The 17,162-nt window shown below is 40.5% G+C and overlaps 1 protein-coding gene across 2 annotated transcripts in view; it reads right to left on the bottom strand.

Annotated features, from left to right (window-relative positions):
* Positions 1-17,162, bottom strand: part of LAMA4 (laminin subunit alpha 4) — a 177,647-nt gene that overhangs the window by 109,972 nt on the left and 50,513 nt on the right. For both annotated transcript variants that reach the window (XM_056125022.1, XM_056125020.1), the window contains exons 4-5: positions 12,011-12,135; positions 998-1,078 (exon numbers count right to left, since the gene is read on the bottom strand). In XM_056125022.1, the coding sequence (XP_055980997.1) occupies positions 998-1,078; positions 12,011-12,135 (206 nt within the window). The remainder of the gene's footprint in view (positions 1-997; positions 1,079-12,010; positions 12,136-17,162) is intronic.

The raw sequence follows: 17,162 nt of genomic DNA on the forward strand, positions 1-17,162 counted from the left end.
AAAAGTGCTGGGGCGGAAGTGATAGCACATCAGGTAGGAGAGTTGCTTTATCTCTGGCAAATCAGGGTTCAATCCATTGTATCACACATAGTTCTCAGAATCCTGCTATGAGTGATCTCTGAACTAGGATAGTTAGGATAGCTAGGATAATTAGCATAGAGCTAGGAGTAAGCTCTGTGCTCTGTAGGGTATGGCACCAAAACAAAAATCAAGAGTGAGTTCAAGGGGTAAATTCCCAAACTGGATTCAGACAATCCAAAATGCTTATGGAATTTGTTTACTTTATGGAAAAGAGAGGGTATAAAATATAGTTTAGTGCCTTTTTTTGTTCTTTTGTTTTTGCAATATATTGTTCTTTTGATTGACATAAGAATGGATTCATTTTTATACTTTGAAACGAAGTCTCTCTCTTTGTCCCTACATCTCTGTCTCTATCTGAAGCATTAATTATACTATTAGTTTTCAGTGTTATAGAGAAGGGACAAGTGATATCAAAACTATGCAGAGAATATTTTCAAATTACATGTACTTGTTTCTTCTTTCTATATATGATATTTTATAAATCTAAACATGAGCAATTTATCCTGAATGTGGCCTTGGCCTGGACCCTAAGGAATATATGGTTATAGCTGTTATCTGGAACATGTGATCTGGAAGATCATCCACAAAAAGTCTGAAATGGGCTCCCTTGCTGCCTTCTCTTCATGCACTGACTTTAAGACCGAAGGAGGGGCTGGAGTGATAGCACAGCAGGTAGGGTGTTTGCCTTGCACGGGGCCAACACATGTTCAATTCCCAGCATCCCATATGGTCTCCCAAGCACCTCCAGGGGTAATTCCTGAGTGCAGAGCCAGGAGTAACCCCTGCACATCACCAGGTGTGAGCCCCCCCCCACAGAAAAAAAAAAGACCTAGAGAGCAAGGTAGGCGCTCTTGAGTTCCAGAAACAGAAACCTTCCTTTGACCCCACCCCCAAATAGTATGTTTTATTAGCCTACCTTTCGCAGTTAGGTCCAGCATAGTTTTCACTGCAAATACACCGGACAACTCCACTTTTCCGATAGCAGGATACTGCAAAACTAAAATTTTAAGAGAATAATATTAGAAGTCAATTCCATGCATTGATATTGATTAATCTATCTCTACCTTGGTATCTCCAGATCTATTAGATGCAAACGTTTTTAAAATTTAAATTCAACCTGCTTTCTTTCAGGGATGCTTAGGCCAGTAGACCTAGAAAGCATGTACACTCCATTGGTGAACCCTTAGGGCTGTTTCTGAATCCAGAAATAAACATTAGAATCTTACTCATGATTTTATAATCATGTGAGAACTTTTTCTGATTCCCAACACTTTGGAAAATTTTCCTGTTTTCTACATTACATCTCTTCCAAAGATGCCGTCATTGACAACATTGATGAGGAATACGATCGAATGATTCAGCACCTCCATGATTGTGCAAGGAATGCCAAGAGAGAGATAACCACAAAAAACCGTCTTTCTTCGAACACTCTTGAACTTATTCGCCAACGTGGCGTGGCACGTGCCTCAGGCAACCACAAGCAAACGTCCGAACTGGCAAAACAGTGCAGAAAAGCCATCAAGGATGACCTCAAAAACAGGAGAGCAGCAGTACTGGTAGATGCAGCAGAAGCTGGGAAAAACATTCGTAATGCCCGCCTGTCCTTCACCAACTACAAAACCAAGATGACTGCCCTCCGACATCATGATGGATCTATCACATCTTCCAGAAGGGCAATGGAGAAGATTATTCATGAATTCTACTCAGATCTCTTTAATAGCCACATCCACTTGCCCACATACCACATACCACATGATGGATATGTCGTTCCCAATGTTCTCCCTTCCGAAATCCAACATGCCATCTCGTCGGTAAAGAAACAAAAAGCACCTGGCCCAGACAAGATCAGACCTGAACACCTGAAGAACTTACCATCAGTACTCATCAATACATTAGCTCGACTCTTCACACGCTACCTGTCTGAATGCAAGGTTCCATCCCAATGGAAAACCAGCAAGACTGTACTACTATACAAGAAAGGAGACATCCACGACATTGGCAACTATCGCCCAATCTGCCTATTGTCTGTCATCTACAAACTATTCACTCGAGTCATCCTGAATAGGATTAGCAGAACACTAGATGAAGGACAACCATGTGAACAAGCTGGATTCCGAAAAGGATTCAGTACCATCGACCATATCCACACAATAACCAAGCTCATTGAGGTATCTCGGGAGTTCAAGATGCCACTCTGTCTAACGTTCATTGATTTAAAGAAGGCCTTTGATTCTGTTGAGACGGAAGCGGTCATGGAAGCCCTAGCCAATCAGGGCGTACAAACTCAATACATCAGGATCCTTCGTGAGCTCTATTGCGGATTCACTACCAAGATCTCACCATTCTACAAAGAAGTAATCATCCATATCAAGAGAGGGGTTCGGCAGGGTGATACCATTTCACCAAAACTCTTCAGTGCCACCCTCGAGAACATCATGCGACGACTAGAATGGGAAAACATGGGAGTGAAGATAGATGGTCGGCAACTACACCACCTCCGCTTTGCTGATGACATCGTTCTAATAACACCAAACATCAGCCAAGCGGCACAAATGCTTGCGGACTTTGACCGTGAGTGTGGAAAGGTTGGACTACAGCTGAATCTTACGAAGACAATGTTTATGAGAAACAGCCTTGTTCCTGACGCTCCATTCGCTCTCAACGGAACCACCATCTCCGAATGCAACAGTTATATATACTTAGGTCGAGAAATCAACATGATGAATGACCTGGCACCTGAGTTACGCAGGAGGAAGAGAGCGGCTTGGAATGCCTTCAAGAGCATTGAAGAAATAACTAAAAGGACAAAGAACCTCCAACTACGAGCACATCTCTTTGATTCCACTATTCTTCCTGCATTAACATATGCCTCAGAGACCTGGACCCTACGAAAACAGGATGAGAACACTATTCGGGTCTCTCAAAGAGGAATCGAAAGAACTATGCTTGGAATATCACGATTCACTCAAATGAGAGATAGAATCCGGAGTTCTAATCTTCGTCAACGCTCAAGAATCAGAGACGCTGTCTCATTTGCCAAGACATCAAAAATCAGATGGGCTGGACATGTAATGAGGTTTACAGACAACCGCTGGACTAGAGCCATTACTGATTGGATTCCACGAGACATCAAAAGATCACGTGGACGCCCACCTATAAGATGGTCAGACTTCTTCGTCAAGACCCTAAATGATCGGTTTGAGGCTCTACATGTTCCTAAAACGAACAGATACCATTGGGCTACACTAGCACGCAACCGGGATGAATGGAGATGTTACTGGCACCCGCTCGAATAAATCGATGAATAACGGGGATTAAGTGATTAAGTGATAAGTGATCTCTTCCACTGCCATGAACCAATGCCATACTACACAATCTGCAGAAAACCTCAAAAAAATTTTCCCCATATTAAAGAGCTGGTGTGATAGCACAGCAGTAGGGCGTTTGCCTTGAGCGCAGCTGGCCTGGCAAGCTACTGAGAGAATCTCACCCGCTCGGCAAAGCCTGGCAAGCTACCCGTGATGTATTCAATATGCCAAACACAGTAACAACAAGTCTCATGATGAAGACGTTACTGGGTCAGCTCAAGCAAATCAATGAACAATGGGAGGACGGTGCTAAAGTGCTATCTTAAAGATTGGGGAATAAAAGATGTTGGGACTGGTTTTGTTGATCACTGTCACAAGATAAATATGCAAGCAAGAACTAGGACCTACAGTAAAATTTTTCTCATCCCCCCACCTTGATAACTCACTTTTTTGACAATAAAAATAAGGTATAATATAAAAAATGGTTCAGCAGAAATAATAACTCTCTTAATTATTTAAGGCAGGAAAAATGGAATAAGTCTCCACATACTTAGGAAATTCTACAGTGATATAAAAATCCATTCTTATGAGAGGATTGTGAAAAATTTTTTTTATAGATTTTTAAATTGGTTTTGACGTAGGTACTGTACAATAAATTGAGTACGACCCGCTCTTCTCACATTCCTGCATGTATCGGCGATTTTACTTTAACGGGACTTTGAAGAACAGCAAATGGATATGTTTGCTTTGTGTGAAGCCATTTATAAAATTGTTGAGAAAACAATGTGTGTTTCTCAGTGAAAGGCAATACCTGCAGTTCATTTCCTCTAACAGGTTGGTTAAAAACATTCCAACTAAGTTACACTTCTTTGACCTTTTCTTAGTTTTGTATGTCCTCAATCTTTAGTCAACTTAAAAGATATTGTCAGTTATGAGTCCAGAAGGCAACCAAGCCCCATGCGTGTTTGTCGAAGGTGCTCACCTAAAGCCTGCTCCCCCAGCACGTGTCTAGCACCATCTGCCTTGAGTTAACAGCCTGCTGCTCGAAACAGATGACATTGTCCTTAAATGGAGTGATGACTGTTGCGATTGGCAGACACGGAGGATAAATAAATGCACCCTGGGAATAGCTGCTAGTGGCAGGAGACTCCGAGAGAGTATTTAGTGTTTCTTTTTGTTTTTCATCAGAATTAATTGATCATATTTTTCTTAGGGTTTTGGCCAGAGATATGGAAATACCGTGCTTCTCTCAGCTCACACTAATAACTGTGGGGCCCCCTTCAAGTGGAAGGAAGCCTTTGCTGGAAACCATTTGGGAGCCTAAGGAAAAATAGACTCAGCACTTTGTTTGCTTACCTCCCTCAAACATTATTTCCTTGCATTCTGATGTGATGATTGTAATTGGAAACCCAAATCCTGGGTCAATAGCTTTGACCAACAGTTGCTTCAAAGTATAATTCAGATTCCATAGAAGTTGTCTTTAGGAGATTGAACAGGTGTTGCTACTTCAATTTTTATTGAATATTTATATTTATATTAATTTATATTAATTTTTATTGTCTTTTTTAAAAAAAAATGAATCACCATGAGGTACACAGTTACAAAGTTGCTCATGATTGGGTTTTAAACATACAATGTTCCAACACCCATCCCTTCACCAGAGTACATTTCCCGCTACCAGAGTCTCCAGTTTCTCTCCAGTCACCACCCCAAAAACCCCCAGTCCATGTATATTCCTTTACCTACTAAACCAACTTTTATTTAAAAAGCCCGTTTATATTATTCTGTGACCATAGACTACCCTTCATTTCCACATTCCCACCTCCTTCCCCATTTACGTCAGATTTTGTCCCCCTGGGGATTTGGAAACTAGTGCTACAGAGCAAGTGGGTTTCTTGCTCACTTTCCAATTCTCCCATTCCTCCATACAATGTTCTTGACTTTTAAATGGTGTGCTCTTGTTGTTGTGTTAACTCTGAGCAGGTTTTTAACTTTAAATCTGTAATTGTGGGGTCGGAGCAATAGTAAATCGGGTAGGGAGTTTGCCTTGCATATGACTGACCCGGATTCAATCCCCAGCATCTCATATGGTCCCCCAAGCACTGCCAGGAGTAATTCCTGAGTTCAGAGCCAGAAGTAACACCTGAGCATCGCTGGGTATAACCCAAAAAAGCAAATAAATAAATAAATAAATAAATAAATTCTTAAAATGAATAAATCTGCAATCGTAAAGATATTTCTAAAGTCAGAGCACATTCCCTAAGACCTTTACTTGCTCTTTTTGGCCCTAGATACTCATACACAGAGAGAAATAACGTGGATAGAAATACAAATCCTTAATGTTCAGGGCAGCTCTTTCCAGACAGAAAGTGTTTCACCCAACTAGCAAGTGTCTGCCACATTTATTGGAAGGAGCTTCTCATACAGGTTCTTGAAACAATGGAAATATCAAATAATCTGACTCAAAAGGTGAAAGGAAAAGTCATTGTTTTAGAAGCTTCAAATTATTTCTGAAATTTGATTTTTTTTAAAAAGTAGAGCTTTTTTATTTTAATAAAATTAAGTCATCTGTTCTGACTGATTTATAATAACACTTGAAAAATATTGGTTAACTGTATGGAGACTATGTCCTGAGGCTGCTTGCCAGGGATTCTGAAGTCTTAGGAGAGTCTTGCACGTAAGAACATTCATGTCCCTCAGAGCTGCTGCCTGTCCCGTTACCTGGTCTGCCCAATCTGCTCTCTGCAAAGTTGCTTTGTTAAGAAGAAAACTTTCCAGTACCTTTGTGAATTGTCTCTCATCAAAAAGAGATGATTCTCAAAGGAGAGAGCTGAGTCTGTCTTGCTTCCTGCTCAATAAATTTTATGTGTGCTTTGAAGAGAAAAAAAGAAACTGCAGCTCAAAGCTTATAAACCCTTTTTGGGCATGACACTCCATAACGGCCAAGTTTAAATAGATGAACAAAATCTGACTAGGAGGTTGCAAGTAAATTTATTTTAACAAAATTACAATATGATGGGAAGAGAATGGCATATTATACATTCCATCAGATATGGCTAAGACTGATGTTTGAGAGCCAAATATTAACCAACAATTAGAGAATATTCCCAGGTGATGCAAAGGGTGCTTATTAATCAGACACAAAAATGAAATAACAGCACTTAATGTTTGAGTATCCCAAGCTCACCTCAGCTCCATTTTGCATATATCGTCATTGGACAGGAAAAACCACAAACCCAGGACTGAGGCAGAATCATAGTTTCTAAAGAAAGATGCTACTATACAGCAATCTGTTCCTTCACGGACTGTCAGACTCACCAGAGGATTTGAACAAATCACAGCTCTTAGGGGAAATGTTAGTCAATACAGGTATTTAACTAAAGAAAAAAAGTAGAGAGACTTTTGGTTGTCATCATCTTATTTTCTTTTCTCTTTGTAAGAGAGACAGAGAGAAAGAGAGAGAGAGAGAGAGAGTGTGTGTGTGTGTTGTGTGTGTGTGATTCAGGCCTTTTAAGAAGTTACTTTAGAGGCTGGAGCTATAGCACAGTGGGCAGGATATTTGCCTTTATGTGACTGACCCGGGTTCGATTCCTAGCATCCGATATGGTCCCCTGAGCACCGCCAGGAGTAATTCCTGAGTGCAGAGCCAGGAGGAACCCCTGAGCATCGCCGGTGTGACCCAAAAAGCAAAAAAAAAAAATACTTTATAGGATTATAAAAAATTTAGGCAGAGGTGAATTTTTGAATTTTTGTGTTTTCCCCCTTCTTTATCAGTTGGAAAGAGGAATAAGAACTTTTGGGACTATAGAGAACCTGGGATGGCCTTTACCCATTTATATCTCAGTCTGGTGCTGAGATGTTTATAATGATATAGGCTAACTGTAAACTGAGCTATGTTTCCTTCTAATATCAGATTTTATAAATCGAAAATCAGTTTTGCCTGCTTTCTCAAACTAGAATGCTTCCTGCCACAGGATCTAAAAGTCCAAATGCATTTTTTTTCCATATTCACTGGTATGCTGGTATTGCTACGAGTCAGTTGTCCAGAGACAAATTTTGTCTCTGTTCCTTTAATTGCAAATTTCTCCTCTATTGAGATTGTCTGCTTGCCAAAATGAAATAAAACCAAAGTTTATATTGGGGGAGATAGGGAAGTTGTTAAGGAGAACTTTGTTATCTTCTTTTTCCCAGAAGCCTTAAACTTTATTTATTTTTAAATGAAACATTAATTCATTTCTGAAAAAGTATAAACTCTTTTAGAAAGCTAGACTTTTTAACATCTTTTTTGTTTGTTTTTCAGCCTTATTTGGTAGTACTCAGGACTTACTCCTGGCTCTGTGCTTCTGGAGGGCTCAGGGAACCATATGAAGATTCTAGGGCTGGAACCAGGGTTGACTGCATGCAAGGAAAGTGCCCTACCCACTATACTATCTCTCCAGCCCCCCTTTTTAAATCTTGTAGAGAACAACCGTAAGTGCCGTGAATGAATGCCATACTTGGTGGCAAAGTGCTGAGAAGTCTGTCTTCTCTTTTAAGAACCTCCTTTAATGCTTCTTGCAAAACTGGCTTCAAGGCTATAAATTCTCTAAGCTATTGCCTGAATAGTGTATTCTTGGTAAGGTGATCATATTATTGAGTTTTTGTACTATATCCCTCTATTCTCTTTTGGCTCATAGAATCTAATTTGGTAGATCTACTGTGTATTTTATGGGAAGTACTAAACTTTAATTTCTGGAAGGGAAAGTTCTCTTTTTATCTATGGCAGTGGTGAAATTTTATTTTAGCTGACACACACTATTTAATTTCATCTTTCCTTTATTTTTTTGGAGTGAAATAATTTTTTTGTAGGAGTACTGCTATTTATTTAGCCAGTGATTAGCTGATTGAATTGGGCATGAACTCCACCTTAATTTTTTTTAATTTAATTTTTTTTCTTTTTATATTTATTTATTGAATCACCGTGGGAAAAGTTACTAAGCTTTCAGGTTTAAGTCTCGGTCGTACAATGATCAAACACCTCTCCCTTCACCAGTACTCATTTTTCACCACCAAGAACCCCAGTATACCCCCCTCCCACCCCTCCAAATGCCTGTGAGGCAGATGATTTCTACTTAACTCTTCTCTATATTGATTACATTCATTATTTCGACAAAAGCTGCACCATTATTGTTTAGAATTTCCCCTCAAATAATCGGAATTGCTGAAAAGGCATTGCAAAATATTTTGTTTTCTATAGCTGGTTATGAGAATCATATAATGTCACGCGGCCATGATTTTGGATTTCTGCAAAGAGCCAGATAATTATGAGATTGGTTTCTGTGTGTCTGGTGTTATGGCCGTGCCAAAGAGCCACTTGTGGGAGGTAACTCGTGACCTCGGTAGGGCGTGAAGGACGTGCCAGTACCGCCCCCCTTCCCATGAGACTGCAGTTGCCTCGTCACCGCTGGCTCGTACGTGGCTTTCCTATAAGATCTCAGGCGGCAGCCACCTTGCTGCCAGGGGGGAAAAGGCGGAAGGGAGCAACACCCTTTCCCTCCTGGGGAGGCATGATGCCGTAGTTTAACGCATTGTCCATTCACTTTTCTGCCGCAAGCTGCCGGGTTCTGAATTAAGTCCTTTTGCCTCTGGAGCCATGTCCATGCCAGAGAGCCGCTTGTGGGGGGCAACTCATGACCTTGGTAGGGCGTGAAGGACGAGCCAGTACTGCCCCCCTTCCCATGAGACTGCAGTTGCCCCGTCACCGCCGGCTCATACCTGGCTTTCTAATAAGCTCTGAGCCGGCGGCCATCTTGTATGCAGTCCAGATGCATTTCTGCCAAAAGCCACTGGGTTTCAAGATTTGTTTCTGAGTCTCCGGTATCATGGCCATTAATCAGCTTGATCAGGAGCCAGAGAGGCCATTTGTAGGCGGCGACTCGGGGTCTCATTGGGATGGGGAGAAAGAGTCAGCTCCACCCCCATGTGGAGAGGCCCCATATGTCTCATCACTGCAGGCCCAAACCTGACTGTCCAGTGGCCTCTGGAGGATGGTGGTCACCAGGCCGCCAGGGGGAACAGGCCAAGGCACAAAACTTATTCCCACCTGGAGTGGCCCAGCGCCAGTAACCTACTGCAGGAACAGGACGCATTTCTGCCAAAAGCCTTTGGGTTCTGAGATTCGCTTCTGAGTCTCTGGGATCATGGCCATTAAGCAGTTCGATCAGGAACCAGAGAGGCCATGCCTCCAATTATATAGCTGAGCCGGTGGTTTGTGGGTGTGTCTCCCACATACCTAACCTTTGGACGTTTACTTTCTTGGTAAACTTTGCCCCAAGTTTTTGGGGTCTGACCAAAGGCACAGCAGCAATTTTGGGGCATCTGAAAGTCTGACGTTGCCATCAGGCTGCTGATGCACTCACCTCACAGGTACAGATTGACTTGCTGGCGGCACCATACCCCCTGAGTGAAATAATTTTTATTGAAAAACTTTAAGAGCAATGTGAGGGGAGAGAATGAGAAGAAGGAATACACGAACATGATGGAAAATGCAGGCTTCTCCTGAATGGAAAAGGCCTAATTTAATTTTTCAACAGTATAAATATCACATTCAACAACAATTCCTGGCAGAGTAAACAAAGTAGAAGTTTCAGAAAAAATGCAGTGTATGTTTGATTAAAGCCAACAACTACCATTTATCTCTTTTTTTCAGGTGTAAGGCACAAACCCCAATCCTCCACACTCATTAACCTATTCTCACACACCAACTTTAACATCCTAGGGTGAAAACTGAGATCCTAAAATAAACAAAGAACAACAAACAATTGAGATTCTGTAAAACAACTAAAGAAATCAGTAAATGAAATCAAGATCTCAATGTAGTACCCTTGAGCTCAAATCCTATGGACAGTAAGAAAGAAAGAGAATAATCAGGAGAAAGTATCTTGTGGTCATTACATAATAAGTGCCCAAACAGGAATTTGAACCAAAGTTCATTACTCTTCCATTTCATCATTACTCATTAGGCTTAGTAATTAAATATTTGTATTTAGCTTTATTCCTGGCTCTTGATAGTTTCCTAAAATCCTTGGAATTTCCTGAGGGATAAATCTGTCTTTTATTATTCACAATGAGACCCTTTCAAAGTGACCTGAGTATATGTTAATGAGGCGACTCTAGATGGAACTCTATGAGGGGAAGCTTAAAGAAAGAGACTAATCAGTCAGAGGAAGCTGCCACATGACTGATTAGAGACATGAAAGTTTCAACCCCATCCTTTCCCCAATTTGAGAAGAGGAGAAAGAGGCTGGAGATTAAGATCGATCACCAGTGACTTAATCACTGCAGTCCTGTGCAATAGCACTTCCGTACAAACTCTTAAACTATAAGATTTGGGAGCTTCTAGATTGGTGAACACACTGATTTGCCAAGAGAGAAGCATCAGGAGCACCATTACACAGCTATTCTACTTCCTCCTATCTCCTACTCCACCCCTTACCCTATGCATCTTTTCTGTGTGGTAGTTTCCTGAGGGAAAAAATTAATATTAAAGTTATAATTCAGAGTACTTTCCTGAGTTCTGTGACCTACTCTAGAGAATTATTAGATTTGAGGGAATATAGAGAGAATTCCTGAATCTCTAGCTAGTTGGGCAGAAATCTGTGTATCCTGGGAACTTAAATTTGGATTGACATCTAAAGTAGGATGGAGCCCAGGAGGTACAGATCTACGAAATTGTATTTAGTCTAGGTAACTAGTATCAGAATTGAATTACTGATGAACACATCAATTGAATTGCTGTAGGGCAGAGAAATAGAAAGCTGGCTGATATCTGGAAAACCAAACACTACCACATCAATTTAATCTTTTGTCATTTTAAAATCAATAAAATAATGAGCTATGACTTGACTACTGAATTTTTAGGCATTTGTAGTTGGAAAGCATCCTATTATTACATTAAATTGTATGGCTATTCTTTTTCGCCCCTCTTGGAGAGCCTGGCAAGCTACCAAGGGTATTCCGCCCCCAAGACAGAGCCTGGCAAGCTCCCCGTGGCATATTCAATATGCCAAAAATAGTAACAAATCTCACAATGGAGACGTTACTGGTGCCTGCTCGAGCAAATCAACGAACAATGGGAGGACAGTGCTACATGCTACATTCTTTTTAGCATATGTCTCTGATCAAAAAAGAGGTGAGAAGTTGTTTTCAGAAAAGTCCTCTATGAACTGATTGGACTAAAAATGTATCTGTCCTATTCTAATATTTGGCTGTCATATTTAGAAAATTTCTACTCTGTGAGAAGAAATACTATTACGAAAAATACTGGGTTATAACAAGTATATTGGTATCACTAATTATGATCTTTCTATGTCAAGAAGCAATCCAGACAAGATGAGACTAGACTTACTTACAAAACCAGGGAAACCTTACTGACTTTGTGATACACCCATATATTTTATTAACAGAGTCATCCCCCACATGGCAAGTGCTTAAACTTCCCGGTATGTAGGTTAGAGATCTTTTCTATATCTTTTCCTGTCTCATCTCACATGGAGTAACCAACTCTCATTGTGAAACTTGGATAGAGAAAAAGCGAATTAGAGGAACATCAGTAGAACAAACCATCTTTCCTCAGGACTTACTTGGCCATGTGGGGTAGAGGACAGGGGCATGGCTGGCAGAATCGGGGCACACCACTGATGGAATCTCCGATAAAGCCATCAAGGCATTTCTCACAGTGCTCTCCTGTTGTATTCCGCTGGCAGTGCTACAAGACCAAAGAAAGAAGATTCATAAGGGCTTTAAAGAAATGTTAATGACAGTAAATCTGGAAACAAGTAATTGCTTCAGGGGATCAAAGTAGCCAACTTGACTGATTAGATGGTGTTCATGGTACTGCCATCTCCTCATTCAAGTGTGGACAATGGCATCTGACTTCACGATGAACTTATGTGAGGTGTGTGTGTATGTGTGTATATATGCTGTATGTATGTGTGTGCGAGTGTGTGCGCATGGGCATACTAATAGTATGGGACCTCTCAGAGTATCTCAGAGTGTGTGTGCAGTAAGGATTATTTATTAGTTACTCATTTCAGTTCAAAATGGTAAACAGAATGATTAGACTCTGAATGTTCTAGAAGCATTATCTTACCCGGCTTGGTATAAATATGAAATGGAGGAAAAAATAGCACCCCTGTATTTATTCATGATCTCAGAAACAATTAAGAATTACTGTATTTTGAAAAACAAAATGTGGCAGACTGAAGCATAAATGGAGTATAAGGCAGATCATAGACATTCTGCCTAGGGGTCTGGGGAGATAGTTCAGAGGCCTGAGGTACAAGACTTGGTTGTGTGAATATAATCCCTGGTATTTTTCTAGTACCCTTGAACATCTTGTTGGCACTGCTGAACAATACCACATTGCCAGGTCCAAGCATTGACTCATCTTGCCCTGGTTAGCTGAGTATCACCAAAAATAGCCTCTGGATCCCCCATTACTGCTTGGGAAACCCCTCCCCTAGAAATAATATACTACTGGCTTGCTCTTCAAGACTGTGTTCTCCCTTAAATTTGTACTTACTCTCTTTCCCCTCACATCTTTCAAAGTGTTTCAATTAAAACCAATCTTGTTAAAAAAAAAAGAATATTCTACTAATAGACTAGTGTCTTTCATAGAAAGATACAATAAAAAAAGGATACAGCATATTTCCACTTGTGATAAGAATAACAGGGAGAAAAAAAACATAAAACAGGCTCATTCTTTTGTCTAGATGCCTGTTCATTTAGCATTTGCCCTGGCCTTCAAACCTCCAGGATTTCCTCTCTGGGGTCCTCCTTCCTGATGGTTCTCTTTTCCTACTACGCACATCGTGCTGCTGTTATCTACTGTGGCCTCTCCAGGCCCTCCTCTGTATTGCCTTTCAGCACTGTGAGGCTGAGATCAACAGGGAAGCTCTCAGTGGCTCCTTGTCCTGCTCTTTATAAATTTGTTTCTTTTTCAAAAGATAGTATTGGTTTATAGCACAGTATGTTTTAGGAGTACGGATTCACACCTCGTCAAATATATGTTACCATACCACATCTACCACCAAAATACCAATACCCTTCACCACAGGTCACTGGATTCCTTCCATGCTTTCCTCTCCCACTGATTACCTCATTTCTGTGATCAGATTCTGAGAATTTGTTTTATTTTGGTTTTGTCTCTTCTCTTGCTTTATTTCTTTTTATCCCACATATGAGTAAAATTATCTGGTACTTCTTTTTCCTTCTTATGTTTTAGTTCCAGTTTCCTGATGGATTAATTTTTGATTTTTTTTTCCATTTTGGAAGGGGTGCATAGCTGCTGCTGCCCAGAAGCTGCTCCTGATTCTGTCCTTCGGGTCAGTTTCCCTGTGGTTCTGGAAAGGGTGGGGAGGGTGGGGGGGGGGTCAAGTGGTGCTGGGGCTAGAATCCAGGATTCCTACATGCAAAACACATGCTCAACCTGTTGAGTATCTCTCTAGCAACTGATGGATTCACGTATGACCAGAGCTCTATGGGATGCAGTTGTGCTAGTTCACTGAGTTATCTCCAACTTAACTGGACTAGATTGTACTAAGGAAGGCCGCTAAAGTTATGGTGTTTTCATCTTTACACTCCCATGTTGCAAAGAGACTTTTAGTGAAAAATTTATTAGGGTTTTTAGTGAAATTAAGGTCTTTAATAACAAATTATAAGTGTTTAATTTTATACTTATTGTATAAGCCATTGGAGTAGCAGCCTCCTGCTTGAGCAATTCCCTTAGCAATACCTTCTATGCACAAGAACTTCACAGACACAGCTTGTCTCAAACAGCAGTCTGTGCAGGAAACTTGGGGAAGGCAAGATGGAAAAGGAGTAAACTGAACTCTGAGTGCTTCATTTTTGCCTTTTTGTTCTGGGTTGATGTTCAAAATGAAAGAGTAGTGAGGTCCTGGTCTAAAGATTAGAGAATTGAATTATCACATTAGTTCTCAATTAAGTTACTATTTCCACCATTTTACATTTAATGAATTGGTGGCACAGTAAACTACTCAAGGTCACGAAGATACCAGTTGGCAAAGGAGTGATTCAAACTTGGGCCACCTGTTTCCAGCTATGAGGTTGATAGTTCCCAAAAAATACTGCTTCTCTAATGTGTCAGAGAAAATTCCCTTTCCCCAAAGAATTAGAAGATGGAGCCAGAAGATAACTCAGTGTTAGGGACCTGAGTTTGACCTCCAACACAGCATGCCACATACTCACCCCCACTCCACTAAAGTATTATATGGCCCCAGGAGACCCTTTCATCCCCAAATGTCCTAGTGTTGAACTGTCCAGCCTAGTTGGTCAGCATTGCCAGGAATGAGCACTGCTTGGGAGGATTCCCAAAATAGTCATAAGATCACATCATTAGAAGGTATGAGATTATTTTATTACCAGTTGGAACATCAGGTTAAGTATACCACATTAGTCAAAAGGGAGGAATCCTAATGAGAGCAGCAAGTTACACAGGTTGAATTCTCTTTGGGCACTTGCTCAGTCATTGGCGTTGGAACAGAATTATGTTAGCAAAATAAAACATGGGAATTAGTAGAGACATTTTATATTGTTCCTTGCTCTAAGTCAGACTTCAGTAGATATTTGTTAGGAAAGGAACATAGGAAAAAGTGGGAAAGGATGAATTAGTGTCTGGTGCAAATGAAGAAAATTAACATATACCCAACACCAAGTCTAAATCAGTAGCAAACTCTTATCCCTTGAGAAAGCCAATGAGGCTTGCTCAGCTAATATGAATCTATGCCTTCATGAGAAATCTGGTAGTGCTGTATATAGACAGGGTCAAATTTGTCTGAGTCTTTGTTGGACAGCTGAAGTCCATCTGTGCAAAAGAAAGCAGGTTCATTGTAAGATTTTCCATTTTTCCTTGTGCCTGAAATGACTATTAATGATCTGCTAGGAAGTTCCCTAAAAGACATTGATGCACTTTCTTGGAAATGAACAGAGAATGATGGAGACAGGGATGAAGGATCTCTTGTTATTCTATTTTTTAGAAGGTTTACTTAGAACAAGTCAGTTTCTATCCTCTATGTGTAAACTGAGGATTTAGAATAGATTGCCTGAATGGGTTCTTTTAGCTTTTTTCTTTTACTTTGAGACGCCAATATCCCCTTACCTTCAAAGTTCTTCCATTAAAAAAGCAGAAGACAAACACAACTATAAATAAGTGTGTTGTTGATGAAGAGTTAATTTATTTCATTGGGGTGGGGCTCTCAAGCAGTGCTCAATAGGCCTGGGAACCTCACCAGCCATTCCTGGCAACCAGACAATCAGTTCAATTCAAGGGCTAGAGGATGTGATGCTGCTCCGGCTCTGTGATGCTGGGGTTCCTGAGTTACCCTAGCAGCTCTGGGGGCCTCCATGGCTACACCCAATGATGTTCATGGAATCATTTGATGCTGAGAATTAAGTAGACATGTGTCTAACTCGCCCTAACAGTATCTCCTGGCTCCAATAGTTTACTTGAATTAATTAATTTATTGGTACTCAGGGCTTACTCCTAGCTATGTGCTCAGGGATAACTCCTGGAGGTACTTGGTGGACCAAATTAGGGTCAGCTGCATGCAAAACAAGTAACTTATACCCTCTTCACTTATTCCGGGTGAACTTTTATTTTTTAATGGAAATGATCCCGCTTAAAAAGAAAGAATGCAATTTGAATCTCTGGTGGGTAAGAAAGCTGTACTCAAACAATTTAGGAAGCATCTGGGCCCTGGATGTGCCTTCTTCACAATGAGAGATGATGTCTCTTGTGAACTTGGCCAGAGCACCAGCAAGATAGAGGAAGAGACCTAAAAGAATCAGGATATTTGTTACATGATTTGTCACATGCTTCATACAATGCTGTAGTCCAGTTGACTAGACCGTGTTTTTTAAAGTGCATCCAGGGAGGTATAAACTATTTCCATAAGAATACCAAGATTTCATCATCTTTCTTACTCTGATTTTCTTGAATGCATAAGGAGTTTTTTTGAAGTTACATGACATAGTGCAGATGGATGTAGAAAAATATGAAATGCAACTTCCTAGTAAACCACATGAATTTACTTCCAACCAAATATGTTAATCACTTATGAACTATATTATTTGCATATTTTAACATAAGGTGGGATTATAATTATTTTCAAATAAATTAATAAAAATCCATTAACATTTTAAAATAGAAATTTCAAATGCAGCAAATATGGATTAGATATAATCTACATAAAAGCTCTTAAGTAACCTGAATAATTCTTATAACGTAAAGGGATCAGGATATTAAAAAGTTTGAGAAGTACTGTGTACACAAATACCTTGGAGGAAAGGCAGGTTCTGATTGAGAACATCTGGCCTTTCCTTTTTTTCCCTTTTTTTATTGCTTTTTGGGTCAGACCCAGCACTGCTTTGGGGGTTATGCCTAGCTCTGTACTCAGGAATTACTCCTGGTGGTGCTTGGGGAACCATATGGGATGCCATGGATTGACCTGGACTTGCTATGTACAAGGCAAATGCCCTACTTGCTGTGGTATCGTTCCGGCGCTGGCCTGAGTGCATTTCCAATAAACTTGGAAGTATTGCCTGTGTTACAGGCCTAGTCTATACTTCAAGAATCAAGGATCTAGGTGGAAACACCTCACAGAGGAATCACTGCTTGCTAGTTACACACCTTGGGCCCGAGCCTTGAAAGAGTGGAGCTATTCCTGAAGGCAACCTTGCCAGGCAGACATCCCCATCATGGATGCAGTCCACAAA

The sequence above is a fragment of the Sorex fumeus genome, unplaced genomic scaffold (genome assembly GCF_029834395.1).
Source record: "Sorex fumeus unplaced genomic scaffold, SorFum_2.1 ptg000054l, whole genome shotgun sequence".
In the NCBI taxonomy this organism is placed as follows: Eukaryota; Metazoa; Chordata; class Mammalia; order Eulipotyphla; family Soricidae; genus Sorex; species Sorex fumeus.